At 40.3% G+C, this 12,381-nt stretch overlaps 1 protein-coding gene across 1 annotated transcript in view; it reads left to right on the top strand.

The window, feature by feature from the left end:
* Positions 1–12,381, top strand: part of MGAT5 (alpha-1,6-mannosylglycoprotein 6-beta-N-acetylglucosaminyltransferase) — a 196,523-nt gene that overhangs the window by 165,883 nt on the left and 18,259 nt on the right. Inside the window, exon 13 of the mRNA XM_069473322.1 lies at positions 8,705–8,821. Within this exon, the coding sequence (XP_069329423.1) occupies positions 8,705–8,821 (117 nt within the window). The remainder of the gene's footprint in view (positions 1–8,704; positions 8,822–12,381) is intronic.

Here is a 12,381-nt window from a genome sequence, read left to right as displayed (position 1 = left end):
CCTCAACCTCAAAAGACAAACTGTGACTTGGGTTATTGCAGTCATGCCGCCTTTTTCACCCACCTTTGGCAGGCACCATCCTAACAAGGAGCCCTGCCCTTGCTGGAACCATTTCATAAGGCTTATTTGAGTTGCCTTCAGAGATCCTCTTGAAAATCCACAGTGGGTGATGAATCCCCATTGAGGGTTGTTAGATAAAATTTAGGACAATAAACAAAATTCATTTGCAGCTAAGTGTGAGTGATCAAGCTGGGTGTTTCTGCATCTGGTCAGAAACAGGTGTGTGCAGGAAACCATAACATTGATTTTCTTATTATTTCCGTGTAGTTAGTAAGTGGCTCTGCAGGCCGCTGACAAAAAGGAGATCAAAGCAGCATCCTCGTCATTTGGAGCCTTCCACTGGGGGGTTACACTGACAGACAGCGCTCCCACGACATAGCAGCAATATTGAAGGACAGTTTTTAAAGCATAATGTTTTTTCAATTCTGCTTTTAAACCTTCCTGGATCACTTTCCCTGACCCTGTCTCCCAAACAGTACATAAAATGCATTTGCAATGATTATTCTTTATTGATCAGTCAGAAGCCTTGCCAATTTATGGAATTGGTTATTTTGAGAGTTCTTTTCTCTGACCCTCCCTATCACTGGTGAAGTGGCCAAGGGAGATGGGAGAAGATCAATCAGATCCACAGATCATCTCAAAAAGGTTAACCTGTGCCCAAATAACCTCTGAGAAGGGCTGTGTGTTTGCTTGTTTTTTTCCTTCTGCTAGTACAATAAATTTAAATTCTTCATTTTGAGGAGTGTTTTCTTTTTGAGAGGTCAGTTCTTTCATTCATTTCCCAGCAACATTTAATGCACACCTGTGTGCCAGGTGCGGTGGGAGTTGCTAGGGCACAGAGATCAGGAGCATTCAGTCTGCCATTAAAGAGCCTATTGTTTGGAATGGTTGAGAAAGACACTCCTGGGCAGTGAGAACATCTGTTTTGGAATCTCTGCTTTGGCATGTGACTGACTTCTTTGAAACTTTGAAGTTTTGGGTAGAAAATAGACTAATAAATCATCCATAGAATTTTTTGTTTTTGACAAATAAAAATTGTATATATTTAAGGTGTGCAACTTGATATACATCTACATTGTGAAATGATATCTATAGTCAAGCTAATTAACACTATCACCTTACATAAATAGCTTTTTTGTGCGTGTGTGTGGTAAGAACACTTAAGATCTACCCTTTTGGCAGATTTCAAGTATACAATGCAGTGTTGTTTTACTGTAGTCACAGTGCTGTACAGTGACTTTCCAGAACTTACTCATCTTGCATAAGTGAAACTCAGTACCCTTTGATGAACATCTCCCGTTTCCTGCACACTCCCCAACCCCTGGGAACTACCACTTTACTCTCTGCTTCTATGAATTCAACTATTTTGGATTCCACATTTAGGTGAGATCATGCAGTATTTGTCCATCTATGTCTGGCCTATTTCACTTAGCAAAATGTCCTCCAGGTTTATCCATGCTGTTGCAAATGGCAGGATTTCCTTTTTTCAGGCTATATTATATCCCCTGCACACACACATACATACAATTTCTTTATCCATTCATCTGTTGATGAACACAGAGGTTGCTTCCATATCTTGGTTATTGTGAATAAACCATACTGAACATGAGAGTGCAGATACCTCTTCAACATACAGATTTTAATTCCTTTGGCTATGTACCCAGTAGTGAGATTGCTAGATCATATGATAGTTCTACTTTTAATTTTTTGAGAAACCACAGTACTCTTTTCCATAATGGCTGCACTAATTTACATTCCCACCCACAGTGTCCAAGGGTTCCCTTTTTACTGCATTTTTGTCTATACTTGTTATCTTTTGTCTTTTTGATAAAAGCCATTCTAACAGGTATGAGGTGATATCTCCTTGTGGTCTTGATTCCCATCTCCCTGACGACTGATGATATTGAGCGCCTTTTCATATATCTGTTTGCCTTTTGCATTTCTTCTTTAGAGAAATGTCTATTCGGGTCTTTTGCCTATTTTTTAATTGGGTTATTTGTTTTTTTGCTGTGGAGTTGTAGGAGTTCCTTATATATATTTTGCATATTAACCCCCTGTCAGGTACATGGTTTACAGATATTTTCTGCCATCCATTAGGTTGCCTTTTCACCCTGCTGGTTATATCCTTTGCTGTGCAAAAGCTTTTTAGTTTTATGTAGTCCCATTTATCTATTTTTGCTTTTATTACCTGTGCTTTTGGTATCATATCCAAAAATTGTTGCCCAGAGCAGAGTCAAGAAGCTTTTTCCCAAATTTGTTTTCCTAGTAGCTGTACTTGTTTCAGCTTTTACATTTAGGCCTAATCCATTTTGAGTTGATGTTTGTTTATGGTGTGAGATAAGGATCCATTCTCATTCTTCCGTACGTGGAGATCCAGTTTTCCCAACACTGTTTATTGATGAGACTCTCCTTCCTCATGTATTCTTGGCACCTTTGTTCCGAATCAGTTGACCGTAAATGCGTGGATTCATTTCTGGTTTCTCTGTTCTGTTCTATTGTCTCTATGTCTGTTTTTATGCCAAAATCATCCATAGGCTTTAATTTAGGTATAGTAAATCTCTAAAGTTCTTATGCCTAAATCGTAGGTAATATTTTTAATTTTCCGTGGTTTTTTTTAAATTTTTTGTGATAAAATATATACTACATAAAATTTACCATTTTATCATTTTTAAGTGTATAATTCCCTGGCATTTAAGTGTATTTGCAATGTTATGCAACCATTACTGCGATCCATTTCCAGAACTTATTCATCATCCCAAACAAAAACTCTGTGTCCATTGAACACTAACTCCCCATCTTCCCCTCTCTCCAGCCCCTGGTAACCTCTGTTCTACTTCCTTTCTCTACGAATTTGCCTATTCTGGGTACCTCGTGCAAGTGGAGTCCTATAATATTTGTTCTTCTGTGTCTGGCTCACTAGCTTAGCATAATGTTTTCAAGGTTCGTTCATGTTGTAGCATGGGTCAGAATCTCATTCCTTTTTTAAGGCTGAATGTTCCATTGCATGTATGTACCACATTCTGTTCATCTGTTCATCTGTTTTTTTTGTTTTTTTTTTTTTGAGACAGAGTCTCACTCTGTTGCACAGGCTAGAGTGAGTGCCGTGGCGTCAGCCTAGCTCACAGCAACCTCAAACTCCTGAGCTCAAGCGATCCTACTGCCTCAGCCTCCCGGGTAGTTGGGACTACAGGCATGCACCACCATGCCCGGCTAATTTTTTCTCTATATATTTTTAGCTGTCCATATAATTTCTTTCTATTTTTAGTAGAGATGGGGTCTCGCTCTTGCTCAGGCTGGTCTCGAACTCCTGAGCTCAAACGATCCGCCCACCTCGGCCTCCCAGAGTGCTAGGATTACAGGCGTGAGCCACCGCGCCCGGCCCATCTGTTCATCTGTTGATGGACATTTGGGTTGTTTCCACCTTTTGCCTGTTGTGAGTAATGCTACTATGAGCACTGTTACACGAGTATCTGTTGGAATCCCTGCTTTCAATTCTTGGGGGTATATACCTACAAGTAGACTTGTTAGAATTTACTTTTTATTTATTTTGAAATAAGTTTAATCATACAGAAAAGTTGTGCAAATAATACAGAGTTCAGGTATACACTTCATCCAGTTTCCTCTAATGGTAACTTTTATAAAACCACAGTACAGTGATCAAAACCAAGAAATCAACATTGGTACCATAGTATTATCCAGACCAGGGGTCCCCAACCTATGATGAGTTGTATAATTATTTCGTTATATATTGCAATGTAATAATAATAGCAAAAAGTGCACAATAAATGTAATGTGCTTGAATCATCCTGAAACCATGCCCTCCTCCCCTGCCTCCTGGTCCATGGAAAAATTGTCCTCCATGAAAACGGTCCCTAGTGCCAAAAAGGTTGGGGACTGCTGGTAGACTACAGATTTTATTTGGACTTCACCAGTTTTTCCACTAAGATCCTTTTTCTGTTCCTGCAACCAATTCAGGATCCCGCATTACATTAATAGTCACATCTCTTTGGTCTCCTCTAATCTGTGACAATTCAGACTTTCATTGTCACCGTTGACCTTAATGCTTGTAGAGAGTACAGGTCAGGTATTTTTTTTGTATACTCTTTCTCAATTTAGATTTGACTGATGTTTTCTCAGGATGAGTTTGAGGTTATGCATTTTTGGCAAGAATATCCCAGAAATGATATGTTCTTAGCACATCATATCAGGGGGCGAATGATGTCGATATGTTTTATTACAGGTAATGTTAACCCTGATCACTTGGTTAAGGTAGTATTTCCTAGATTTCTCTACCATAAAGTTACTGTTTTTCCCTGGCTTAGGGGGAATACTTGAAGACTTTGTGAATATCCTATTCAGATTCCTGCCCATGTATTTATTACATCATATATTATAGCAGTAAATCTTTTCTGCAACAGTTATTGTGGTGGTCTGATGGTGATTTTCTGTTTCTCTCATGATTTTTTTTTAATGCATAAAAGGCAACGAAACCCATGTCTTTTCTTACTGTAGTGTCTGTATACAACTCTTTGGGAAGTGAATCAAGGGTATCTTAGACTAAGTTGACAATTAGCACCTTTTTGTTAACACTAGCTAAAGATTTTGATGACACTGTGGCAACTGAATATTTTTTTCTGAAAAAAATTTAGGACACTCTTAAACACAATCTAGACATTGTCAAGTGACTGATGTAATGTTGCATAGATCAGAATAGTTCATTGTTTTCTATCACTTGCCGTCATTTAGTAATTTGCTCTTTCCTGAGATCATGGAGGGTTTTCGTTCTTCATGGCGTAGAAAGAGAACAGGCATTGGAGCTGCTGCCCAGGCATTTGATTCCTCCTGTCCCTTCAGATGAATCCACCAGCCCTTAAATGAGACTCCATTGGAAAGACATTGTGGACCCTTTCAAAAGTTGCTCAGCAATTGCCTCACACAGATAACTCCATCAATCCTGGGTTCCCCCAGGAGGGCAGGATGCAGAAGGGCGGTTGACGGATGTTTAATGTATCCCCACGGGGTGGTAATAATTGCTGCACTGGGGGAATTTATCATGACACATTTCCTGTTTTCCAGGAGCCTCAAATCTGATATGGAAGAGTGGTAGGACAGACGCATAAATCAGTGGAAGTACATAAAGAAATAGCTAAGTGAGTTAAGGAAGGGAGTGAACTTGGAGTTGTGCCAGAGGGAGAATGTGCAGGATTAGCTGAGAAGGGGAGAGGTGGAGAGGCTGTGCTGTAAAGGAAAAGGTGAGGGGAGCATCTCAAGCCTGAGAAGCACGAATGCTGACAAGTTGAGGCCCAAGGTCAGTTTTCTTGCGGCAGAAGGTAAAGTAAACTTCCATTCGAGGCCCTTCTCCCTCTAGCAGCATCAGACAGCTTTGAGAAGGGCCAGTGAACTTGGGCTCATGGCCAGGTGGGCCACCCTGCTCTGCAATGTCAACTCACAAAGGCCCTCCCCCGCCCCCTCCCCCCCCATGTCCTCCTAACCAAAGATGCTTTTAAGGGGGAAAGAGCTGTCAGTATTTCTACAGATTTCTAAGGGTAAAAAAAAATCTCTAGAAAGTTTCTTTTTTCTTCAGCAAATGGAAACATCTTAATCAGAGTGTATGTAATGACAAAGCAATTTTTTTGTGCCTATACAAATCTTTCGTGTTAAGCAACAATTGATCCACATAAAGTGATCCATTTCAGTTGCATGTATGTGTCTTCTTTGCCTTTATTTGAAGAGAAGGAAAAGTCTAGATTTGTAAATGTGAGTTTAGCTTTGTTTTTATTTTTGCATTGGACCAATTTTTCAAACCACAATGTCTACTCAGGGAAAGAAGTTTCATGATGCCTTAAGTAATGTGATTGCTGTAGGTTATACTTTATGATAAATTATATTTTTTATAGCTCTTAAAGCAAAAATCTTCTTAATAGATGCAGGGAGTACAAATGGAGTTTTGTTACATGGATATATTGTATAGTGGTGAAGTCTGGGCTTTTTAGTGTACCTATCACCTGAATAGTGTACATTGCACCCCTGGGTAATTATTCATTTCTTACCCCCTCCCCCCTCCCCCCTTCCGAGTCTGCAATATCCGTTATCGTCATATTGGCAAATATATTAGTAGGTTCTTGATCATTATTCTGACATTTTATAAACCATTAGAAATTCTCTGGCTTCAGGGTTTTTTCCTAATAAAGAGACCTCATGTTCTCCTTGGAGATTTAATAGCCACTCTGAAGTCATGTCTCATATTTAATAAGATTTTCATTACTTTTATAAACTATACTTCAGTAAATTTACTGATTGATATACAATGAAGTAGCTTAGATCAGATGGTTCTCAATAAATTAACAAGGAGGAACATAACATTCAGGGGGAAACTAATGAATCACAAAAATGCCTTACTCATAAAATTAACCTTCAATAAATGTAAATGAATAAAATGATAATGGCTCAGCATTTTGTATTTTCTAAGTGCTTAGAGCAACCTTGTAAATAAGCAGGGGCCTTAAAAGGGGGAAGAGAAGAGGAGAGAGCCTGCTAAAATGTAAATTACTAAATAGTGACATTGATGGCAACTTTAATTTACTCAGCTTCCATCAGAAAAACTAATTAGTTTGTTCTTCAGGCCACAAAACGAAAATGATGTGACATTTTGCTCATCTTCAGGAAAGGTCTAATACCAGCATAAATTCAGTCCTGAATTTAGGTTGGCAGGTTTTAAGAGAGTGATTAAAAGGCTGGCGCTTACGGCAGGCATTTGTTTATCTTAAGAACTCAGTGGTGTCCTTTAAAATTGCCATCTTCCTTTTGTCTAAAGCTAATAAGTTGTTGAAGGATCTGGGTTTGAATGTGGCTCTGCCACTTTGTGGCTATGTGGTCTTGGGGAAGTGTAAACCCCTCTGAATCTTAGAATCCTCATCAATACCCCAGAAACCTGATGAGTAACGTATGTGCAGGTGGTCGGCACAATGCCTGGCCCAGCCCGCCCAGGGCTTCATCTATATGTGCTAAATCCAGAATATGTGAAGAGACAAAAATGGAGCTTTGCCCAGCTCCATGGGCCTGCAGAGAGTCTATAAACCTACATTGGAGTCAGAAGAAAAAAAGAGAGCCAGCATGGCCTTCAAAGCAAAGGCCTCAATGCTATCAGGCTCAACACCTCCTTTTATTATATAATAAATATATTGTAACGTCTACTTTTCTCTCCTGAAATGAAATTTGTAAGTTATATAACCTGCCTACATATGTAATTTCCAGAGAATCATTCCCTAACTTGCACATAAAGGAAAATAATTGCTAATAAAGTAACACATATTTCAGTATTATGTCATTAAGAACTATACTATACCATACCCAAGAGCTATACTAGACAACGTGATGGCTCATTGCTCCTCACAATTAATGTTTGTATTTAAAAGAAATAAAACATTCATCTGAATATGGTCAGTCTTTTTTGCTTAAGTGAAAGGAGCTCAAGAGTGTGTGTACACACACACACACACACACACACACACTTGCTATTAATGTGACAGGTACAAATACGGACTGATTTGGGTATGTTTTACTGAAGGACGGATGTCCTGAGTGGTATTGACTTTACTGCTGTGATTTTTCTGAAATGGTGATGCCTCGTTGGTGAAATTCTAAATAAAACATAGTACAGACATCCCTTTTTTACATGGTAATTATGTTCCTGCAAAATTCAATGTATGTTAAAACTGTATCAAAGAGTTGGATTCTATAAACCCACATGAAAACCCAGTAGTGCATTTGAAAGTAGTGTGGGAAGCGGACAGTCTTCCTGGGCAGGCCTGTCCCATGTTGCAAGGTATCTGGTACCCATGGTTCCTACCCATGGAGTAAGGGTAGCACCCCGAGTCATTGTGGCAACTGAAAATGCTCTCACAGATGTCTTGAATTCCTCCTTTATACCATGACCTTAAAGGGATATGAGAATAGAGGTGGAAACAAAATTGAGGAGTAAATTTAAGCATCTTATATTTAATAGAATGTACATAGAATGTACTCTTCATGAACTCAGAATTCCCAATATTCACACTTGATTTGTTTGAGCACACTTTGTTCTTAAAAAAACTTCCTTTAGGACAAAAACTGCCATTCCTTGCTTTTCGAAATGTGATGCTAAATTATTATTCCTGAAACCATTCCAAAAATTCTGTGTTTTTCTGATGGTTTCATTTGCCTGTCTTTCACCTTTTGTGTGCGCCATTACTCATCCTCCTATGACTTTACAGACTGGATTTGTCTTGTGACCTTCCATGCTTACCTGTCTGTCCTAGCCAAGATAATAGATACTGATTTGATCTTGGTGGTTTTCAGGGCTAGGTTATGGTGAGGAGTAAATGTTCACTATTTCCTGGCATGATGTTGGAGGTTAGAGCCACCTGTAACAGCCTTCTTTTCACCTGGTTGTGACATTCTGTCTCTTCCAAGTGAGTTTCAACATATGAAGCCGTCACTATTTTACTGTTACCTGCTTATGAATGCTTAGGAGGTTTTGAGCGTCAAGCGGGAAGGACACCTACACAGGTACAACTCAGTACTGTAGAAAGCATAACGCTTCATCTAGCACAGTAGGTCTTTTAAAAAAATCCTTTTTGAGGTGTTTTTTCTTTTTCTTTTCCAGCTGACATCCCAACATCCTTACGCTGAAGTTTTCATTGGCCGGCCACACGTTTGGACTGTTGACCTCAACAATCAAGAGGAAGTAGAAGATGCAGTGAAAGCAATTTTAAATCAGAAGGTTGTTTCTTTTATTCCAGTTTTCCACATCAGCTTAACCGTGGAGTTAGAAAATCTCCAAGCTGTAGGATTTGGCCTGGGGATTTCATGGATGTTCTGTAAGATGGAAACAGAACTGGTGTCCAGATGGGGTCATGGATTCTACAGACCCTTTTGGCACGTGGTTCCTGGGTCCCTGGTACAGGAGCCAGGAGTTTGAGTTATACTTGCCGCAGTGATCTACTTATGTTGCTCTCTCACAAAGATCTGAAAAGATAGTCCTGTTTCCTCTACAAAAAAGAGAGAAGGATAAGGAAATACTGGGCAATGTTTTTATAGAGCGTCTGTTTATTTGGTTTTTCTACCTAAACATTTTGTAGACATTTTGTAAAAGTAACATTTCTGGACTCATCTGATCAATTCAGCAGACGTTTGTTAAGTACCTACTATACGCAGAGCACCTCTGAGACCCCTCCCTTGGGGGGTGTTTACTTCCATAAACATAGATGGGGCTGGCTTCCCACCTGTAGGAAGGTTATCCCCTCCAGTGGGGATGATTTCACTTATCCTTTCTCCTAACCCCAGAACTGCCACGGACTCTATCATGTGCACCCTGCCCCTGGACTTCTCAGATTGGAACACTTTTTACACTTTCTGTGTTGCTTTCAGAGAAGCAGGGTAGTAATGCTAGTAGGACAAGCTGGATGCACACAGTTTGGGTTCATATTTAATTTCAAGATTTTAAATTTATATAAACACAAAACCCAAGAAAACTTGACCCATCAGTAACAGAAAAAACAGTCAATAAAACCAGACCTAGAAATGGCCCAGATGTGGGAATTGTCAGAAAACGACTTCAAAATGCTATGATAAATATATTGAAAAGTTTGGTGAAAAGGGTAGAAAACATATGTGAACAGATGGAGAATTTCAGCAAAGAGATGGGAAAAAAATTTTAAGCCAAGTTTTTAGAAAATGCTAAAATAGAAAAATATATCATCAGAAGTGAAGAATTCTTGAGTGGGCTTAACAGCAGACTGTACACAGCAGAGGGGAAAAAAATCAGTGACCTTGAAGGCTTGTCAGTAGAAATCATCCAAATGGATGTAACAAGAATTCCATTAAAAACAAAATTATCTGAATTGAAAAATGAAGGGAAAAGAGAATGAAATAAAAAAGATAAGGTCTGTGGGACAATTATCGAGCACCCTAACATCCTATTTGTAATTGGAATCTCAGAAGGAAGAGAGAATGGACCAGAAGAAATATTTGAAAAGATAATGGCAAAGAATTTTTTTTGTTTGTTTGTTTTTATGTATTTATTTATTTTGGGACAGAGTCTCACTCTGTTGCTCTGGCTAGAGTGCCGTGACATCAGCCTAGCTCACAGCAACCTCAAACTCCTGGGCTCAAGTGATCTGGTCCTCTTTCCTCAGCCTCCCGAGTAGCCAGGGCTACAGGCATGCGCCACCACACCTGGCTGAAGAATTTTTAAAATTAATGAATGACATCAACCTACAGATCCTAGGAGCTTGGTGAACCCCCCAATCCTGGGAGCAAGATAAATATAAAGAAAAACACACTCTCACACATCATAATCAAACTGCTGAAAAGCAAAGATAAGGAAGAAAAAATCTTAAAAGCAGCCAGAAAAAAATTTCTTACATTTAGGGAATAATGATATTTCAGATTGCCAACTTCTCATCAGAAATAATAGAGACCATGAAAAAGTTCCCAGGAGCCAGAACATGTGGGGCCTTTAAATAGACCATGATAGGCTGGGCATGGTGGCTCATGCTTATAATCCTAGCATGTTGGGAGGCTGAGGCAAGAGGATCACTTGAGGCCAGGAGTTCAGAACCAGACTTAGCAACATAGTGAGACCCGTCTCTACAAAAAAATAAAAAAAAATTAGCCCGGGTATAGTAATGCATGCCTGTAGTCCCAGCTACTCAGGAGGCTAAGGCAGGATTGCTTGAGCCCAGGAGGTGGAGCTTGCAGTGAGCTATAATGATGCCACTGCACTCTAGCCTGGGCAACAGAGTGAGACTCTGTCTCTAAATAAATAAAACCTAAATAAATAACTAAAATAAACAAGTAAAGAGGTCATGCTGAGGATCCATCCTGGATTTTGTAAGTATGACAGGAAGTTTTGAGCAGGGGAATGATATGACCTAGTTTACATTTGAAATCAAGAGAAATTACAGGATCCGCCTAACTCAAAATCCTATGGTTAGTAAATAGAGGAGCCTGGCCTCCAGATACCTTCTAAGACCATCTCTTGTTGAATGATACTGAGCCCCCTGTGTCAGGTCAGACCATGGAGGGTTTCTCATGGAGGCTCATCTCTGAGGGCAGTTCACTGCAGAGTTGTCCCCTGACTTGGAAAGGTGAGTGAGTGGAGACAGGGAATCTGTCAGGAAGGGAGGTCAAGAGGAGAAGGTAGGAAGACAATGGAAAGTTTCCAAGGCCAACGGAAACTACACAGTGCAGCCTGCAGGTGTGCTTCCTGTGGCCCTGGCCATAAAGTAACAGTCCTCCTTCCACAGAGCAGGATGAAACAAGAATGTTCCCTTGCTTCTCCTCAGCTGACCTGCCTTGGGTTTCTCAGTGACTGGATGTGGTTTCCACATTCTCTTTTCATTCATCTCCCGAAGAGGCCTTGACTTGTTCCTGAAGAACTGCTATGCAGAAAACTGCCCCCCTCCTTTCCCCCACCCCACACAGCAGCACCCACCTCGGGGCTCGCCCATGCCCTTTATTCCCGAAGCCAGGGCTGGTCTGGAAAGCTTCCCATGCAGAGGGTCCCGCCCGCCTCCATCCACAGCAGGATGGCTAGTGAACTCACTGGCAGAGGTGGCCTAAGAAGACAATTTCCTTTTTTTCCCTTTTCTTTTGTAGGGAAATTATTTGGCTTCATGTCCTTTAAAACAGTGAACTGGCCACAATGAATGAGCCAGCATCCCTTCAGTTAACTGGGCTCGGTTGGTAGGAGAACAGAAGAAGAACGATTTTTCCATGTTTATTGCCTTGAGCCCTTTGAATTAATTCACTTTTGTTTTTGATGGATGCCCTTTGGAATCTGTTGTCAGAATGGTACTTGGGTACTCAGTGTGCTTCCCACTACATAACTGGGTCTGTTCTGGTCTCATGAAAGATAACCACCAATGTTTATCTCACTTGTGAGAGTCTACTTTCCACTGATAAATGAACCCAGGTATGCCATGTTCTCTATTTTAGAGAGCTGCTTTTTGTTTCTTCTCTGAATCTTTGGGAGGAAACTTTGTTTCACCAGCCTCCACGATCCTGAGCACCAGTTTCCTTCTGTCCTTTCATGTCAAATCTCATACTACTAGTTTCCACCTAGGATGTCAGTGAAGTCTTGGTCCCAGTCTTAGCTTGCTAGACTCATAGCTGGCTTTAAAAGCCCAGCATGAGCAGAAGTCAGTTTTGACCTTCTGACCTCCCAGAACCCTCTGGTTGAACTTGTGGCATATTATCACTTTGATTTTGCACCACATGTTCTTTAGGTACATGCTGACCTCACCTACTAATGCAAACCATTGCCTTTGTCACCGCCAT

This window comes from Eulemur rufifrons, chromosome 1 (assembly GCF_041146395.1).
Source record: "Eulemur rufifrons isolate Redbay chromosome 1, OSU_ERuf_1, whole genome shotgun sequence".
Classification (NCBI taxonomy): Eukaryota; Metazoa; Chordata; class Mammalia; order Primates; family Lemuridae; genus Eulemur; species Eulemur rufifrons.
This window is presented reverse-complemented; position numbering and strand designations above follow the sequence as displayed.